This window comes from Spermophilus citellus (genome assembly GCF_964194105.1).
Source record: "Spermophilus citellus genome assembly, chromosome: 10".
NCBI lineage: Eukaryota > Metazoa > Chordata > Mammalia > Rodentia > Sciuridae > Spermophilus > Spermophilus citellus.
The window spans coordinates 82798987-82820238 of NC_138197.1; the positions used below are offsets into that span (position 1 = coordinate 82798987).

General features: G+C 33.3%; 1 protein-coding gene across 6 annotated transcripts in view; it reads left to right on the forward strand.

Moving 5' to 3' along the window:
- Positions 1-21252, forward strand: part of MON2 (MON2 homolog, regulator of endosome-to-Golgi trafficking) — a 112381-nt gene that overhangs the window by 28425 nt on the left and 62704 nt on the right. For 4 of the 6 annotated variants that reach the window (XR_014024070.1, XM_081309961.1, XM_081309962.1 and 1 more), the window contains 6 exons: positions 1250-1444; positions 10608-10732; positions 11165-11301; positions 12085-12238; positions 18334-18566; positions 20690-20771. Coding sequence is in view for 5 of the 6 variants with exons in the window: in XM_081309961.1 (XP_081166087.1) it covers positions 1250-1444; positions 10608-10732; positions 11165-11301; positions 12085-12238; positions 18334-18566; positions 20690-20771 (926 nt within the window). In the remaining variant the exon portion in view is untranslated. Of the gene's footprint in view, positions 1-1249; positions 1445-8445; positions 8735-10607; positions 10733-11164; positions 11302-12084; positions 12239-18333; positions 18567-20689; positions 20772-21252 lie in introns of those variants that run through there. The other 2 variants (XM_081309964.1, XM_081309965.1) reach the window with 2 other exon arrangements.

Genomic DNA, 21252 nt, shown 5'->3' on the forward strand with positions numbered 1-21252 from the left:
GATGATGCTTAAGCTTATACTTGAAGGATGAAGTAAGTTAGATTTAGGAAAAATGGAAAAAGAATACTTCATGCAGAGTGTATTTCAAGAGCAGTTACATTAGCATAGGAGCTGTTTTCCTTTCTAAAAAATAAGCTCTAGGATAGGGGTATTGAAAATTGCACTTAATTCTGTATCCCTTTCTCTAGCACAGTGCCTGGCAAATAATTGCTGAATCAATAAGTGAAGTAGTTTAGTAGGTGATGAAAAATGCAGTCTTAGAGGTGACTTCTATCTTTTTGGCCAAGCAGTTAATGATTTGCTAAGATGAAGTACTCGGTGGACAGAACTTTTATTATAAGAAAGATATTATTTAGTTTCATACATATTCATTTGGAGTATCTGTGAGACATGCAAAATGTTATTTGGACTTACATGCATCTTGAAGTTTGGGGCTAAGACTTATATTCCTTTTCCATAAGATTAAAAAGATTAGTTTGGATGATTTTTATGATTCTTTCTTTGTTTATAATAGCTTCAATGAAATTTTATGTGATTAAAACACCAAAATAAAATATACTTGAAGTTAATCATTAAGTGCAGATCGTGCCTAGTTTGTCACTAAAATGAGACTACTCTTAAGTAACACAGAGAATGAGAATCAACGGAGGTTTTCTGTATAATATATGATGACTACAAATAAAATTTAAGAATTCTTTAAAAAATTCTCCATCTTATAAAATTGTGCTAGGTTGTCATTGCATATTTCACCAGCTTGTGTTCTGTTCAAGTAATCCAACTAGCACAAAACCAAGTTATTTATTAAATCTTCTCTATATGAATGGGATTATTCATTGCAAAATATAATCAGTGAATTTTATAACTTATTCTACTTTATTAATCAGGTTTTCACTCCTCAGTTGTCTACTCAACACTGTTTGCTTGTATTTGTGAAATCTGTTTTCTTTTATTCTTTGTTTTTAATCACCAATATCCAATTAAAAGTTTCTAGTAATGAGCACCAGTTCCTCAACTCTAAAATCATTCATGTTTCTTTTTAATGATTATTGAAGAAACTCTTGAAATATTAATATTTTGTTCTAAGACCTCTTAACAGCAATGTTTCAAATTTGTGTGCAAATTGTAAAATAATAAAATATATACTTACAATTAAGCTAAATTATTTATACTGATTTTTATTTGCTAGCAAGACTATTTTAGAGGTATTGAGTACGAACTAATTTCATTCTTTTTTCTTCTTTGCAAATAGCACCAGGAATTTAGTTTCCTCCTCAAAGAAAGAGTATGTCCTCTTGTGATAAAGCTCTTTTCTCCAAATATAAAGTTCAGACAAGGTTCAAGTACTTCATCTTCCCCAGCACCTGTTGAAAAACCATATTTTCCTATCTGTATGCGATTGCTGAGAGTGGTTTCTGTCCTGATTAAGCAGTTTTATAGTCTTTTGGTAAGTGCTATTTTCCATACATATTTGTATATATTCATATGCAGTGCCTTTTAAAGAAAGTGATCTATTTATGGTGTTAGTTTTTTTTTCAATTCAGTTCTACAGAATTGTTTTTGATTACATACAAGTGTTCTCTCAGGTACTCTAAAATTTCATTCTGTCCTTTTTTTGAATCTTATTTGCATTTGTATAGTATTTATAATGTATGTCAAGGAGAGTAATAACCTATTATCTCAAAGCAGCATAGGATTTATGTTTTAAGAATTCAGCTTTTTATGCAACTCATAATAGCCATGTTATGGAGCCAGCCTAAAAGCTTATTCACAGATGAATGTATAAAGAAAATGTGGTATATATACACAATGGAGTATTACTCAGCCATAAAGAAGAATGAAATTGTGGCATTTACCACTAAATAATGGAACTGGAGACTACCATGCTAAGTAAAATAAGCCAGAAGCAGAATTCAGAGTTAAAATGTTTTATCAGATATGCAGAAACTAGCCCAAAATAAGGAAAAAAAGAAAAGGTAGGGAGAATTCTATCAAAAAAGAAGAAAAATCAGTGGAGTTGAAGAAGGGTTAAGAGGGAAGGAGGAAAGATTGGTAAGGAAAGAACAGTGGAATGAATCTTCCCTAACATTCCTATGTACATACAGCAGTGAATCTTGTTATTATGTGTAACCACAAGGCACTACTTAAAAAAACAAACAAACAAAAAAACTGTAATAGCAGAAAGATCAGTAGAGTGGAGGGAAGAGAGTAGGGGGAGGGAAGAGGGGGGAAAGGGGAAATACTTGGGACAGAATTAGAGCAAATTATATTCCATGCTTTTTAATTATGTTAAGTGAATCCTAATGTTATATGTAACTTTAAAGAACTAATAAAATAAAAACAAAAGGAGAAGGACTCAGTAAGATGCGATATCCATGTTCACATTTCTGACTAATTAAAATTGGAGTTGTCTTTGTTACTATAGTTAGGAATATTTTCAAGTTTCTAAGATAAAAGTTGAAGATTCTGATTTTTGTATTTCTTGCAGTTGTTACAGAAATAATTTCTAAATAATTTGTAGCAAAAAGAATTCAACTTTGTAGCTCATATGAATAATAATTAAAATTATAGTATCCAGTATATTCTGCTTTTATTTATACTCTTTCATATGTCTTCACAGATTAAAGCAAATTTATTAAAGATTTGATGGAATCAAGGATAAGAAATATAATATTTTTCTTTACTTCTAATCCACGTTATATCTCTTTTTGCATAACTTTATGATGTGGAATATGTTGTAATATTCTTGATCGTAATGCTATTTCTGTTATGGTTTCCTCCTAAACATTCAAGTGGTATTTCTCAGAAAATGGTTCATTATAAAAAAAAAGAAAATGATTCATTATGTTTCTTTTTAGTTTTATTAATTAAATTCAGTATCATAATATTTTCACATTTGTAACTTTTAATGAACAAAAGTAGACAACACAAGAGACTTTAGTAACACATTTTCTATAGTGTGTAGAACAAGTGGACATAAGACCAGTAAGATTTGTAGGGAAACACAGAGGGCCTGATCAACACTGTAAGCCAGTTGGACTTAAGAGCATGTGTAGAATACTGGACCCAACATTAGCAGAACACATAATCTTCTCAAGTGCACATGGGACATTCTCCAGTATAGATCACGGTAGACCATATAAGACAAATTTAGGTCTTAACAGATTTAGGAAGATTAAAATCATAATAAGCATCTTCCTTGACAACAGTGGAATAAAACCAGAAATTGGTAGAAGAAAGAAAATAGGGGCAATTAAACAACACACTCTTAATGGTTCAAAAAATAAATCAGAAGGGAAATAAGAATATATGTTGAAACAAATGAAAATGAAAATATAACTTATGAGTTGCCATAAAGTACTATCAAGAGAGAACTTTATGGTAAGGAATACCTTCATTAAAAAGGAAGAAAAATCTAAAATTTCCAATTTAACTTTACACCTCAAGGGTGTAGAAAAATGAACAATCTAAATCCAAAGTTAGCAAAAGGAACAAAATAATAAAAAATTACAGCATAAATGAAATAGAAAAATAGATACCACTGGGAGTTGGTTTTTGTAAATATCCATAAAATCAGCAAACCCTTAGTTAGACTAAACAGAATGCTTAACTAATTTCAGAAATGAGAGAGGAGAAAGCTGATGCCACGAAAGTATAAAGGATTATAAAGGACAACTATGAATAGCTATACAACAAAAAATTGTATAACCTTGAAATTCCTTGAAACTGATAATCTACCAAGATGGAATCACAAAAAATTTTGAATAGAATCATAACTAGTAAAGAGATTGAATCAATAATCAAACATCTCATAACAAAGATAAGCCCAGAACCAAATGGCTTCACAGGTGAACTCAAACACTGAAAGGAGAATTAACACCAGTCTTTCTCAAAAATCTTCCAAAAAATTGAAGAGAAGAAAATACTTCCAAACTCACTGTATGACGCTAATATTACCTTGATTCCAAAGTCAAAAGGTATTACAAGAAACTATAAATCAGCATTCCTGATGAATATTGTGGCAGAAATTCTCAACAAACTATAAGGAAACCAAATTCAGTTGCACATTAAAAGATCATCAAGGGTTGGGGATATAGCTCAATAGAGTGCTTGCCTCGCATGCACAAGGCCCTGGGTTCAGTCCCCAGCAACACACACACACACACACACACACACACATGTCATTAAAACCATGACCAATTGGGATATATTTCTGGAACACAGGATATTTTTAACATAGGGAAAGCAGTTCATGTTGTCTACCATGTTGTTTTGTTTGTCATGTAAAAAACACACACATGATCATCTCAACTGATTTAGGAAAAGCATTTGATAAAATTCATTACCCTTTCATAATACTCAGAAAACTAGGAATTGAAGTAAACTATCTCAATATAATAAAGACCTTCTATGAAAAATCAGTAACTAATATCACAATCAAAACTTCAAAGTCTTTCCTGAAAGGAAACAAGGCATGGTTGCCTATATCTACATTTATATTCAACATAGTACTAGAAGTTCTAGCCAGAGCAATTGGGAAAGAAAAAGAAATGAGTCATCCAGACTTGAAAGGAAGAAGCAAACATGTCTGTTTATAGATGACATGATCTTATATGTAAGTAGTCCTAAAGAATCTGTTCAATGCAACTTATTAGAGCCAATAAACAAATTCAGCATGCAAAAATCAGTTGTATTTCTATACACTAACAGTGAACAATTCAAGAAAAGAAATTAAGAAAGCATTTCTACTGACCATTGAATTAAAAAAATACAATATTTAGGTATAAACTTAGCCAAGCTGGCCAAAGACCAGTATACTAAAAGCCAAAAATATTGCTGAAAGAAAGACACAAATGGGAAAACATCCAGCATTCATGATTAGAAGATTTAATTTTGTTAAAATGACCATACTACCCAGAGTGATCTGCAGATTAAGTGCACTCTATAAAAATTCCAACAGCATTTTTTACAGAAATAGAAGAATTCATTCTAAGATTTATAGAATCTTGAAGGACCTGACTTGTCAAAATGAATCTTGAGAAAAAAAGAACAGATTTGGAGACCTCACACTTCCTGATCTTAAAGCATATTGCAGAACGAGGGTAATCAAAAGCAGTTGGCTACTGGCACAAAGAAAGACATAAAGACCAGTGGAAGAGAATAGAGAACCCAGAAATAAGCCCTTGCATATATGGCTAAATGATCTTTAATAAGAATGCCAAGATCACTCAATGGGGAAAGGACAGCCTCTTCAACAGTAGAGCTAGAAAAGTTATAATGAGGAAATTGTTAAGGAAGACAGCACTTACCAGAAGAATGAAGTTGTATCTTTACCTTATATCACAAAAACTCAAAATGGACATACCACCTAAATAGAAGACTTAAAATCATGAAGTTTCTTAAAAATATAAAAATTAAAAAAAAAACACCTTGGAGAAAATATTTATAACACTGGATTTAGCAATGATTTCTTGGTACTGACACCAAAAGCAAAAGTGAACGAATGGTATTACATCAAACTTAAAAACTCCCCACACCTCAAAAGAAACTCTCAACAATTTGAAAAGGCATTTGTGTGTGTGTGTGTGTGTGTGTGTGTGTGTGTGAGAGAGAGAGAGACAGACAGACAGACAGACACACTGGAGATTGTTTTTTAAGTATTTTTGTTGATAGACCTTTATTTTATTTATTTATATGTGGTGCTGAGAATCAAACCCAGTGCCTCACACATGCCAGGCAAGTGCGCTACCGCTGAACCCCAGCCCCAACCTTCCCCATACCTTTTTTATTTTTTATTTTGAGACAGAGTCTCACCCAGTTACTGAGGCTGGCCTTGAACTTGCTATTTACCTGCCTCAGCCTCTTGAGTCCCAGAGATAAAGACATGTATCACCTAACTAAAAAGTTTTTTTCTCAGCAAGAGAAACAATAAGAGAGGTAAACAGGGAGCCTACATCGTGGGAACAAATTTTTACTCCTCACACTTCAGATAGAGCCCTAATATCCAGAATATACAAAGAACTCAAAAAATTAAACAATAAGATATCAAATAACCCAATCAACAAATGGGCCAAGGATCTGAATAGACACTTCTCAGAGGAGGACATACAATCAATCAACAAGTACATGAAAAAATGCTCACCATCTCTAGAAGTCAGAGAAATGCAAATCAAAACCACCCTAAGATACCATCTCACTCCAGTAAGATTGCCAGCCATTCTGAAGTCAAACAACAATAAGTGCTGGCAAGGATGTGGGGAAAAGGGTACACTTGTACATTGCTGGTGAGACTGCAAGTTGGTGTGGCCAATTTGGAAAGCAATATGGAGATTCCTGGGATAGCTGGGAATGGAACCACCATTTGACCCAGCAATCTCCCTTCTCGGACTATTCCCTGAGGACCTTAAAAGAGCATACTATAGGGATACTGCCACATCAATGATCATAGCAGCACAATTCACAATAGCTGGACTGTGGAACCTACCTAGATGCCCTTCAATAGATGAATGGATAAAAAAAATGTGGCATTTATATACCATGGAGTATTACGCAGCACTAAAAAATGACAAAATCATGGAATTTGCAGGGAAATGGATGGCATTAGAGCAGATTATGCTAAGTGAAGCTAGCCAATCCTTAAAAAACAAATGCCAAATGTCTTCTTTGATATAAGGAGAGCAACTAAGAACAGAGCAGGGAGGAAGAGCATGAGGAAAAGATTTAACATTAAACAGAGACGAGTGCTGGGAGGGAAAGGGAGAGAGAAGGGAAATTGTATGGAAATGGAACGAGACCCTCATTGTTACACAAAATTACATATAAGAGGTTGTGAGGAGAAAGGGGGGGGGAACAAGGGAGAGAATTGAACAACAGTAGATGGGGTAGAGAGGGAAGATGGGAGGGGTGGGGAGGGGGGAGAGTAGAGGATAGGAAAGGAAGCAGAATACAACAGTTACTAATATGGCATTATGTAAAAATGTGGATGTGTAACTGATGTGATTCTGCAATTTGTATTTGGGGTAAAAATGGGAGTTCATTACCCACTTGAATCAAATGTATGAAAGATGATATGTCATGAGCTTTGTAATGTTTTGAACAACCAATAAAAAAAAAGACATGTATCACCATGCCTGACTCAGAAAGGCAATCTTTAGAATGAGAGAAAATACATTCAAGTCGTATGTCTGATAAAGGGTTAATATCCAGAATATATAAAAAACTACAGGTCAACAACAATAGCAACAAAACCCCTAGTAACTTAATTAAAAATAGGCAAAGGCCATGAATAGACATTCCTCCAAAGATACACAGATATCCAACAAGCATGTGAAAAGATTCTCAACCTGTCAAATCATTTGAGAAATGCAAAGCAAAATGACAGTGAGATATCACCTCATACCTATTAGGATGGTCACTATGAAAAACAGAAAAAAGAAACAGGCAAAAAAAAAAAAATAGAAAATAACAAGTGTTGGCAAAGATGTGGAGAAATTGGAACCTTTGTGTACTATTGATGGGAATGTAAAATGGTGGAGCTACTGTGGAAAACAGTATGGTAGTTTCTCAAATTAAAAATAGAATTACTAGCTTTTTCATAACTTGTTTGCTACCAGAACACAGGTGTTGTGAAAACCATAGCTAAATCAAAGCTAAAATGGAAAGGTCATTAGACATGTAGATTTGGGCAAGTCCGCCACTACTGGCCATCTGATCTACAAACATAATGGGATCAACAAAAGAACCATTGAAAATTTTGCGACAGAAGCTGCTGAGATGGGAAAGGGCTCCTTCACATATACGTGAGTCTTGGATAAACTGAAAGCTGAGCATGAGTGTGGTATCACCATTGACATCTCCCTGTGGAAATATCAGACCAGCAAGTATTATGTGATTATCATTGATGCCTCAGGACACAGAGACTTTATCAAAAATAGGCATATTTCAGGCTGACTGTACTGCCCTAATTGTTGTTGCTGATGTTGGTGAATTTGAAGCTGGTATATCCAAAGATGAACAGACCTGTGAGCATGCCCTTTGGCTTACATACTGGGTTTGAAGCAAACAACAAGTCACCAAATAATTGTTGGTGTTAACAAAATGGATTTCACTGTGGCATTCTACAATCAGAAGAGATATGAGGAAATTGTTAAGGAAGTCAGCACCTACATTGAAGAAAATTGGCTACAACACTGACACAGTAGTATTTGTGCCAATTTCTTGTAGGAATGATGACATGTTGGAGCCTAGTTCTAATATGCTTTGGTTCAAGGGATAGAAAGTCACCCATAATGATGGCAGTGCCAGTGGAACCACACTGCTTGAAGCTTTAGATTGCATCCTGCTACCAACTCGTCCAACTGACAAGCCTTTGCATCTACCCCTCTAGGATCTACAAAATTGGAGATATTGGTACTGTCCCTATGGGCCAAGTGGAGACTAGTGTTATCAAGCCTGGCATGGTGGTCACCTTCGCTCCAGTCAATGTCACAACTAAAGTAAAGTCTGTTGAAATGTAGCATGAATCTCAGAGCGAAGCTCTTCCTGGACAGTGTGGGCTTCAATGTCAAGAACATGTCTGTCAAAGATGTTCATCATGGCAGTGTTGTGGTGACAGCAGAAATGATCCACCAATGGAAGCATCTGGTTCCACTGCTCAGGTTGATTATCCTGAACCATCCAGGGTAAATCAGTGCTGACTATGCCTTTATACTGGATTGTCACACAGCTCACATTGCTTGTAAGTTTGCTGAGCTGAAAGAAAAGACTGATAACTGTTCTGGTAAGAAGCTGGTTCTGGTAAGAAGCTGGAAGATGGTCCTAAATTCTTGAAATCTGGTGATGTTGCCATCATTGACATGGTTCCAGGAAAGCCCATGTGTGTTGATAGCTTCTTGGGCTGTCCTCCTCTGGGTTGTTTTGCTGTTTGTAATATGAGGCAAATTGGTGTGGGTGTCATCAAAGCAGTGGACAAGAGGGCTGCTGGAGCTGGCAAGTTCACCAAGTCTGCCCAGAAAGCTCAGAAGGCTATATAAATGTTACCCTTAACACCTGCCACCCCAGTCTTATTCAGTGGTGGAAGAACGGTCTCAGACTTTTTGTCTCAATTGGCCGTTTAACAGTAAAAGACTAGTAAATGATAAAAATGTATTGTAAAACCTTCAGAAGGAAAGGAGAATGTTTTGTGGACCATTTGTTTTTTGTGTGTGGCAGTTGTTAGTTTTTAAAATCAGTACTTTCTTCTTTCTTTCTTTCTTTTTTTTTTTTTTTTTTTAATGAGTATAAGGGATTGAACTCAACCACAGAGCCACATCCCCAGCCCTATTTTGTATTTTACTTAGAGACAGGGTCTCACTGAGTTGCTTAGCTCCTCGCCATTGCTGAGGCTGGCTTTGAACTCTGGATCCTCCTGTCTCAGCTTCCCAAGCCACTGGAATTACAGGCATGCACCACCGCACCTGGCTAAAATCAGTGCTTTTTAATGGGAACAACATGACCAAAAATCTGTCACAGAATTTTGAGACCCATTGGAACAAAAGTTTAATGAGAAAAAAAAAAATAGAATTACCATGTGATCCTACAGTTCAATTTCTGGCTATATACCCAAAAGAAAATATGATATAAAGAAATATTTGCACACTTGTGTTTATTGAAATGTTTTCTACAAAAGCCAAGAAGTGGAAACAGTTCAAATGTTTATTGACAGATGAACAGATAAAGATGACAGTATGTACATTTATTGTTATGTTTTTTAGCCAGAGAAAGAGAGAAGTCCTGTCAGTGGAGCCTTGAGGACATTATGTTGAGTAAAATAGGCCAGTCACAGAAAAACAAATAGTGTGTGATTCCTCCTGTATCTAGAGTAAGTTCATGGAGACAAAATATGGTGATTTCCATGGACTGAGGATTAGGGAGTTAGTCTTAAATGGGTATAGAGTTTCAATTTTACAATTTGAAAAAGTTCTAGGGATCTATTATACAACAGTGTGAATATAGTTAACACACTACTGTTCCGTATACTTAAATTATCATTAAAAGAATGAGTTTAATGTTATGTATTTTTACCATGATTTAAAACTTTTTAAATTGTCAGCAAAATAGTAAAAGTAAAAATAATTAGGATATAGAAATATCAGTCAGTATGGAGTGTCAAGAGATTTTTAAAAAGATAAAGAAATATAAGGATCAGTGTAGTTGTACTGTTATGTTAAATCATTGCCAGGCCTTGTGGTAGTGAAGTCAAAGTGTTTAGAAATTTTTTATTGTCATGAGGCCAAATAAATACCACTTCCCTACTTGTTCCCTAAATATTATTGGCAGGGTTGAAGAGGATTTACTGGTGTGCTATACTTTCTAAAGAATAAGGATAAAGGATTAACTATGTTAGCAGAATACTAGTGTTTTCAGGGATGTACTAAGGAGATACTATGAGTTTTTTTATTGCTAACTTTTTTCCTTATAATTACTTTTGTCTTTTTCTCTAATCACCATTAAGAATTTTTATTTCAAATCTAAAAGATTTTATTGTCTATGGCACTAAATTAAGAGTAAGAATGCAACTTTTTATTATTTTCTTTGATTCAAACAAATATAAAAAACCCTATACTTTTTAGGTAACTGAATGTGAAATATTTCTGTCACTTTTGGTGAAATTTCTGGATGCAGATAAACCACAGTGGCTACGAGCTGTTGCGGTTGAATCAATACACAGATTATGTGTGCAGCCTCAGCTGTTAAGGTAAAACCTCAGCAATATTTTGTAATGGATAGGTTAATAAACTAGTAGTAGGTTAGTAAACTAGTGGGAAGATTTTAAGTATTCCCAAATATTAGTGATTTTTAAACAGAAAATTTGTATAATTTATATATATGTATAAATATATGAAGGGACAGGGTGGAGGCATGGCAACGAATGAAGTCAAAACATGTAGTCAATAATTGCTATTTGTCTGAATTTGCTGAGTAAATATAGCCAAGATCTTTTTTTTTAGAACATTGACTTCAATATGAACCTTTGTCCTAAATTGGTAAAATTACTCAGGTGTGATGAAGAATCTTTTGAGTATGGCATTGAAAGTACAATAACAACATTACTTGCTTTAAAAAAAATTCTAATTTTTTTAAATGCATTCAAATTTTTTTCTCAGAAACATTTAAAATGATTTTACAGGTCATTTTGTCAGTCCTATGATATGAAACAACATTCTACCAAGGTTTTTCGTGATATTGTGAATGCACTGGGATCATTTATCCAGTCCTTGTTTCTTGTTCCTCCTACTGGAAATCCTGCTACAACCAACCAAGCTGGTAAAGCATATTCATATTTTGTTTTTATGTTCTGCTATAATTTACAATATTCACTGTTCTGAGAGGGTTTATTTTAGAAATTCTATCTAGGGAAATTTGGATTAAGTAAATATTTTCATAGTAACAATTTATACTTAACAAATAATTTGATCTTACTGTGACATTTATTTTTATTTTCTTTTCTGGTATATTTTTGTTTCTCTAATCATATGAGAACAAAAGTTTAGATACCATTCGTTTTAGAAGAATCTTCATTTGATTCCTCTTTTAAAAGAGACTAGATAGTTACTACTTTAGGAGGTTTGTCAGTCTCTTTTTTAACAAAAGAGGTTAACGTGTTTTAAGTTTGTTTTAAGCTTGTTTCCTTTTACCTTCTTTATCACTTTGTACTATCTGTTTGATAGACTTTGTATTTTTTATTCCTACCTTTGGTAAAAAGAGGTCTAATCAAAAGTATAATAAAAATTTTGTTCAGGGCAACCTCTATCAGGTCCCTCTTATCCTGAGGGAGTTCTGTCTCTTTTCTTCTTACTTGAACAAATCCTATTTTTAAAAATATTTTTTCTATATTTTTACTTACACTAATAGCTTTTGTATAAAAAAGGAAGTAGTGTTTTAGGGAAATAGATTTCTTTGGTAGACAGACTAGGTTAATAAATTTCATTTATATGTGTAATACCTATAGTACAGAAAAGAATTTGAAGATTGACCAGGTGTTTGAATAGTATTAATTTGTAATCAAGTAGTAAATTGGTATCTTTGCTTTCCCTCCTTATCTAATAGGCAACAATAATTCAGGTGGCCCAGTCTCAGGTCCAGCTAACTCAGGAATGGTGGGAATTGGTGGAGGTGTTACTTTGCTACCAGCATTTGAATATAGAGGAACTTGGATACCTATTCTGACGGTAACAGTTCAAGGCAGTGCTAAAGCCACCTAGTAAGTAATGGTGACATTATTTTATAAGGAACAAAATAGTGTTAGGAATAATATTTAATCCTAAAATGCTTTTGTGTGTATTATATTTTAAATTTAGACCCCATATTTCTAATATATTTTAGAGCTCATTTGCTGTTGTCAATTTTGAGGATTTTATTTAGAACTGGATTTTGTTTGTTTTCTTTTGTGCTATTTATATAGACTGTTAACAGCATTATAAAACAAATATGATTTCTTTACCTCCTCAAGTTTCCTACAAAACTTCGTTTAGCAAATTAATCATTGTTTTAATTTAATGTCTCTCATCTATAAAATGGAAGCACTGGTATATGTAACTTTCAACGTTCTACATGGGAGGAACGTTATTTTAAATAATTATTCTTGTTGTTAAGGTTAAACACATGTTAACTCTGGTTCTTAATTTATTGAAACTGCAGTTAGCCATCAGTTTAACAAATAAATATTCAGCAATGTATTATTGATTTTTCTTAATAACTAGTGAAATGTAATACTAACAGAAATAAAGCAATCAATATTACATGGGTTTAATATTGCTTTAGTTACTGTGAGTCAGTTACTGATATACTTTGAATAATTGTTGTATATAAGTAAACTACTATTTTGATGACAGTAAATCAAGACTTAAAATGTAAAATAAAAATTAACTACTATAAATCTAAATTTTTATATTCATTGTATATTTTAAAAGACATTACTTAGTCTAATATTGGCTCTGCTTTGGTTAAAAAAAATAATGATAATGACTCTAGTGCATTAGAGGATCATATTGTAAAATAATTTGATTTCTAGTGCCAAAGGAGGCATTAATAATTATCTAGATAGTTCACCTCATTTTACAAACTGACATAAAACAAAACCAACACAGAATAAAATTCTTGCCCTTATGAAGCTTACATTTTAGTGAGTGATGTAGTCAGTAAATAAAAACACAAACATACACTAATATGGCTTGGTTTCATACTCTTCAATTTAGATCTTCTTATTAATTGAGTTACCTTTGTAAATTAAATTTTTAACCTCATTCTCTCATTTATAAAATGGGAGTAGTGATATATCTAACTTTCAACATCCTATATGTGAGGAATGTTATTTTAAATATTTTGCTAATCTTCTTAGAGTTAAGCACATGGAAATCATAGAACCTTCTTCAAAATAGACCATATTTTAGGCTGCAAAGCAACTCTTATCAGATCATAATGGAAATAAATTAGAAATGAACTCCAAAAATCTATAAGAACTATATAAAATGTGGATGTTGAACAATACACTTAAAAAAATTTTTTAGTAGTTGTGTATGGATAGCATGCTTTTATTTTATTTGTTTATTCTTATGTGGTGCTAATGGTGGAACCCAGTGCCTTACACATACCGGGCAATCACTCTGCCACTGAGCTCCAGCTCCAGCCCTGAATAATACACTTTTGAATGATGAATGGATGATAGAAGAAATTAAGAGAAAAATTTAAAAATTCTTGGACTTAAACAAGAATAGAGATATAATATCCCAGAATCTCTGGGACACTGTGAAAGCAATTCTGAGACAAGAGTTTATAGCTATAAGTACCTACATAAGAAAATCAATGGTGGGCGCCGGGGGTGGGGGGTGGAGGGTGGAGGGCTGGGGTTGTGGCTCAGTGGTAGAGTGCTCACCTCGCATGTGCAAGACCCTGGGTTCGATCCTCAACACCACATATAAATAAATAGATAGATAGACAAATAAATTAAAAAAATTGTGTCTAACTACAACTAAAAAAAATATTTAGAAGAAAGAAAGAAAATCAAAAAGATCCTAAATAAATAACCTAATAAATATCAAGTCCCTTTAAAAAGAACAGCTGGGCATGGTGGTAATCCCAGCTGCTCAGAAGGCTGAGGCAGGAAGATCAAAGCCAGCCTTAACAGTTGCAAGGTGCTAAACAACTCAGTGAGACCCTGTCTCTAAATAAAATACAAAATAGGGCTGGGATGTGGCTCAGTGGTGTAGTACCACTGAGTTCAATTTGTGGCACCCCCCCCCAAAAAAAAAAGAACACACCAATTTTAAAACCAATAGAAGGAAGAAAAATAATTAAGACCAGAGCCAAAAGCAGTGAAACTAAGAAAAAAATACAAAGGATCCTGAATTAAAAGGAAGAATTGGTTCTTTGAAAAGATAAGATTAATAAGCCCTTGGCCAAACTAGCCAAAAAACAAAGAGAGAAGACCCAAATTAATAAAATTAGAGATGAAAAAGGATAATCCAGTTCAGACTTCACACAAATCCAGCAGATCATTAGGGACTATTTTGAACACTTATACTGTAATCAATTGGAAAATCTAGAAGAAATGGATACATTTCTAGGCACAGCCGACCTGCAAAAAATTGAATAAAAAGGACACAGAAAACCTAAAGTGAGCAATAACTAGCAATGAGGTAGAAACAGTAATAAAAATCCTTCCAATAAAGAAAAGCCAGGAATGGGTAGATTCTCGCCTGAATTCTACTGGATTTTTAAAGAGGAACTGATGACAATGCTCCTGAAATTATTCCATGAAATTGAAAGGTATGAAACACTTCCAAATTAATTCTACAAAGCCAGTATCACACTCATACCAAAACCAGATAAGGAAGGACACATCAAGGAAAGAAAACTACAGAAGTGTCCCTGATGAACTTAGATACAAAAATCCTTATGAAATATTAGTAAATTGTATTCAAGAGCATATTAAGAAGATTGTACATCATCACCAAGTTGATTTTATCTCAGGTATGCAAGGTTGGTTTAACATATGCAAATCAATAAATGTAATTCATCTTGTAAACACAATTAAAGACAGAAATCATTTAGTCATCTGAATAGAGGAGAAAAAGAGTGCAACACAATTCATCAACAATTCATGATAAACACATTGAAGAAACTAAAGAATCTACCTCAACATCATAAAAGTTTATCATTTGAAAAACCCAAAGCCAACCTCATAGTGGATATGGAAAAACTGAAACTATTTATTTTAAAATCTGGAAAAAGCAAGGATGTTCATGTGTAGAAGAATGAAACTAGACTCTTATCTGTTACCTTGCACTAAAGTCAACTCAAAATGGATCAAAGGCCTACAAATAAGACCAGAAAGTATGCGACTCCTAGAAAAAAATTGTAGGGTCAACATTGCCACATATAGACATAGGCAATCTCTTTCTCAGTAGAAACCCTGAAGTTCTGGAAATAATGCCAAGAGTTAATAAATAGGATGGCATCTAATTAAAAAGCTTCTGCATAACAAAGGAAGTAAGAAAGTGAAGAGAGAGCCTACAGAATGGGAGAAAAATTTTGCTAGCTACTCTCTTTACAGAGGATTAATATCAATAACATATAAAGAAGTAAAAAACCTTAACAGCAACAAAACCAAGTAACCCAATTAATTAGTGGGCAAATGATTAAAACAGACATTTCTCAAAAAAAGAAATACAAATGATCAACAAATATATGAAAAAAGCTTTCTTCATCGTTAGCTTTAGGAAAATATAAATCAAAACTATACTGAGATTTTTGTCTCAGTCTCGTCCGAATGGATTCCATGAAGAATACAAACAATAATAACTGCTAGGGAAGATGTGGAGAAAATGGAACACTTGTACACTGTTGGTGGGATTGTAAATTAGTATAATAACTATTGAAATCAGTATTGAGGTTCTTCAGAAGGCTAAGAATGGAACCACCTTATGACCTGGCTATAGCACTTCTTAGTATTAATACTAAGAAATTAAAGTAACCAAACCATAGTGATACATGCATACCTATATTTATAGCAGCACAATTCATAATAGCCAAATTAACATATGCAACAAATTAACATCAGCCAAAAAGAAAAAATGAGATATGTCAATTGCAGGAAAATGGATAGAACTCAAAAACATTATGTTAAGCAAAATAATTGAAATTCTGAATGTCAAGGGTTGTACATTTTCTCTTGTATATGAAGCTGTAGAGGAAAAAGGAAAAGAAAGGTTGGGGGATATCATGGAAATTCAAAGGGAGGTAAGTAGAATAGAGAAAAGGGACTGGAGGTAAGACGAGTAAAGGGAAAGGGAAAATACTTAGGAATGATAGTGGCCAAATTATACTGTTATGAATGTGCACATATGAATATGTAACAACAAATCCCACCATTATATACAATCCCACTATTATGCACCAATGAAAAATTTGGAGGAAAACAAGTGTTTTGTTTTTGACATGAATACAAAATGTAAATCACCCTTTTTCTTAACTATTATATATACTTAAAGCCTACATCATAGAATTTAAAAATCAGAGTTTTTGGTCTTTAGAATTATTTTCATTTTGATGTATTTTCCTAATAACATATTCTTTGAAAACAGCAATCTGTTGAACAAGATGCTTCTCATTGATTTGTTTACTATGTGATTTTGTGATAACTGGCCTGATAAAGTCCTGATAATCCATGGACTTTATCTCCCCATTTGAGTTTAAATTTCTTGATCAATAATATCAATATTTTTCTATTACCTAAATTTTACAAAGCTGATTTGATACATATTAGTGGTTCAATTGCTTAAGCTCAGTCAGATTTGAGTTGAAAACTACTAATTAATAACTACTTCACTTTAATACTCAGTTTCAGTGTCTGTGTTTTTTTCATGAGTTACTTTTGAGGAACTGTCAAACTGTTTGCCAAGCAACTGCATCATTTTACATTCCTATTAACAATGTATAAAGGATTTTAGATTTTTCCACATCCTGAGCAATATTTGAAATTGTTCATCTTTTTGATGCTAGAGATTCTAGTGGTTACAAAGTGGTATTGTGTACTTCCCTAATGATTAACAATATTGAGAATCTATTTTTGTGCTTGTAGACTATTTATCTGTCCTCTTGGGGGAAATGTCTATTCAGATCTTTTGCTTTTTATAATTTGGTTATCTTTTTATTATATAGTTGTAAGAGCTTTCTTATATCCTAGATTCAAGTCTCTTGTTGGATATCTAATTTGCAAAATTTTTCTCATATTCTGAGTTGTTTTTATTTTTCTTGATACTGCACTTAGAAGCACAATAGTTTTAACAATAGTTTTGTTGAATCTAGTGTTGCTTTTCCTTTTTTAAAAAAATTATTTTAGTTGTAGATGGACACGATACTTTTATTTTATTTTTACATGGTGCTGAGGATCAAACCCAGTCCTCACATGTGCAAGGCAAGTGCTCTACAACTGAGCTGTAATCCCAACCCCCATGTTTCTTTTGTTGTTTGCACTCTTGGCTTCATGTTACAAACCATTATCTAATGTGGGATCATGAAGATTTTTACCTTTGCATTTAGGTCATTGGTTCATTTTTATTTAATTTTGTGTGTGGCATAAAGTAGAGATCCAATGTCTCTCTTGTATGTCCAGTTGTCTCAGTACCATTAATTCATTCCCAATTGGATTATTCTTTCTTCGTGGTGTTATCTTGACAGAAAACTATACAATGCTTAAAACCACAATTCCTTATTTGGCATAGTGTAAGACACAAGATTTTTTTGTCCTTCCCTCTGAAAGTTTTCTCTTAACTATGCAGTAGAAACACTTCTGCAACTTGAACTTGACACTTGTGTTAAGTATTGTTTATACTCTTGGTATATTGTATCTGGAATGATAGGTAAACTAGGTATCTCACAATTATGCTTTTCCCCAATGTGAAAGTATTTTCCTCTTTGTAGTATTGATTTTAGCACCTCATTTTAAAAGCACCTAAAATCAGAGTTTGAAAAGTTTTTAATTTGCTTATTTATTTTGTTTCTAAATCTTTATTTTTCAAATATCAACAATTAATGAAAGTATTGTCACTGTTGTAGGGAAAAATGAAGTAAAAAATTAAAATAATTAGTTATGGCAGGGGCCAGGTCTTAATTTTTCTAATCAGTTTCTTAGAATATGATAAATGGATCTTCTCCAAATTAAACAAACTCAGAAATATCTTTTTATTTTGGCTATTCTATTAATGTCAGTTTTCATAGTCTACAAATAATGGAAAGAATTTTGCATATTTATTGATTTTGGTTTCTCATTAGTGTTTAATTTTTTCAAAATTTCAGCCTAGAGATGCTGGACAAAGTTGAGCCTCCAACTATACCAGAAGGTTATGCCATGTCTGTGGCATTCCATTGTTTGCTAGACCTTGTTCGGGGAATCACTAGTATGATTGAAGGAGAGTTAGGAGAGGTTGAAACAGAACATCAGTCTACCTCAGAAGTGGCTTCTTCACCAATGCATTCATCAGAACAGCAAGATTTACAGTCAACATCAGACCAAATGGATAAGGAAATAGGTGTGTATTACCATTCTGTATTTTTAATTATTATTTTGAAATTTACAGAGAACTGGCAAAAGTAGTAGAGTTTTCTTGTCATTTACCCTTATTCCCCATTGTTAACACTTTACCATATTTACCTTACCATTTTATTTATGTACATGTCATTGTTTTTTCTGAACTATTTGAGAATAAGTTGTAGATATGATGCCTCATTGCCCCTTAATTACTTTGTGTGGATTTTCTAAAACTAAGTCTCCAACATACTATAGTACAAACACTATCAGAAATTAGGATCAATCCAATAATATCTAAACCCACAACTCATTCAGATTTTGTCAGTTACCCCTATAGTGTTCTTATGGTCCAGGTTTATCTGTTGAATTTAATCTCGATGTGTCTATGCTTTCCTTCAGTGTGGATCACATTCCTTAGTTTTTCCTTGTTTTATATGACCTTGATACTTCTGAGGAACCAGGACAATTTGCTTTTGTCTTATGTTTCTTCACAATTATATTTAATTTATTCATTTGATGCAGAATTAGCATAGAAATGTTGCTGTGTTATATTTAGTGTGCCAGTGCATTAGGAAGTATACAGTGTCAATTTATCTCATAATTGGAGGTATTTACTTTTATCTATGACTAATATGTCAGCCAGATTTCCTTTGTGTAAAATCACATATTTTTCTAATAAAATATATTATAAAAGTTCTTTCTCTTCTCCACCATTTGCTATTCTTAGACATTTATACACTTATATTAATGTAGATTCATGGATTTTAATTTTATTTAGTGTAGATTCATGGATTTTGATTTTATTCAAAAGACTAAATCTATGACTATCATTATTTAGTTTGATGCTCAGACTGACCTGTTTGAAGCTAGCGTCTTTTTTTTTTTTTTTTTTTTTTTTTTTGCTAGAGGGTTTGGGGGCTGGGTACCAGGGACTGAACCCAAGGACACTTACTCTCTGAGCCACATCCCTAGCCCTTTTTATTTTGAGACAGGGTTTCACTAGATTGTTTACAGCTTCTTTAAATTGCTGAGGCTGGCTTTGAACCTGCAATGCCCCTGCCTCAGTCTCGTGAGCGACTGGGATTACAGGCATGTGCCACCCTGCCCAGCCCTGTGTTCCCTTCAATATGTGTCTCAAGTCTTTTGACCTTATTTGGGTATTTCCTCACTGTTTAATAAAATAAGATGTTAAGTATTTCTTATCCAGCCCCAATGTCAGGTTAGTTTTCCAAGAAGTCTTGGAGAATAGTATTGAAACTAACACATGGGCACTAGGGATGCTTCTTGCTACTTGGATAGGAAATACACACAAAACAACAACACATATCTCAATATTTCAAAAATGTCTGTCTTGCTCTATTAAATACTATGATATCATATTAATTTTTCTATTCCAGTTCAATACCACTGGGTTTATTTTTACCTTTCCATATTTGTAACTTCAGTTTCCCACTCTCATTTACTCAATGTGTTTGCTTATTTGCATGATTTCCAATGTACGTAATCAGAATCCTGCCCAAGCCAGCTTATTATTATATAGCTCATCCTCATTCCCAGCTGGTCCTAGAGATTGAAAGTTTGGCTAATAGAGAAGAAAATAGGAACTGATGTTAATATATCTTTAATAAGATATGAATCAGTTAACTCATGTATAGAAAGATCTTACAATAGATGTTTTCAAACAACTTAGTTTTAAGACTTTATAAAGTTTTAAGCCACTATGGTATAGCTTTTAATTTTGTTTTTTTGTTTGTTTGTTTCTGGCACTGGGAATTGAACCCAGTGACACTCTACCACTGAGCTATATCCCCAGCCCTTTTTATTTTTTTATTTTTATTTTGAGATAGTGTCTTACAAAGTTGCTTAGGCTGGCCTGGACCTTGTAATATTCTTGCTCAGCCTTTGGAGTAGCTAGGAGTCTTTATGTGTACAACCATGCCTGACCTAAAGTTTTATTTATTCGGGTATATTTTAAATACAAAAGATTCAGTATTCTAACAGTTGAGTTGATAAAATATTTGACTTATTGTCAATTAACATGGGAGATTTTAGAATTTGAATTGTCATTAAATATTATGACATCTATTATTGTCATTAAGTATTATTATTATTTTTTCCTTGAAGTTAGTAGAGCTGTTTGGGAAGAAATGGTGAATGCTTGCTGGTGTGGTCTTCTTGCTGCACTGTCACTCCTTCTTGATGCCAGGTATTAAGTCTTTGTAAGTTTTATATTAGATCATGGGAGTTAAACAAATATTAAAATGGTTTACTTGAATTTGAAGAATTTATTTTCTAATATTAGTGTTTTATATAGAAAGAACATTATAACTTATTTTTATTTTTTGACTTTAGAAACATCTTTATTCACATTTCCACCCAGAGAACATTACTTTCAACATTGGTTCGTTTCAAACTCAAAGAAATGTACATGTATGATGATGTGAGGGAAAAAAAAAAAAAGAAAGGCATCATATTAGACTGGGCAGAGAGAGGCGATGGGAGGGGAGGGGCGGGGAAGGGGGATAGGAAGGGCAGCAGAATAAAATAGACACTAGTATTGCTGTATGTACATACGTGTCTATATAACCAATGTGATTCTGCAACCTGCACACTTGGAAAAATGGGAAACCATACCCCACTTGACTCAAATGTATGATATGTCAAGATCTTTGTATTGTCATGAGCAA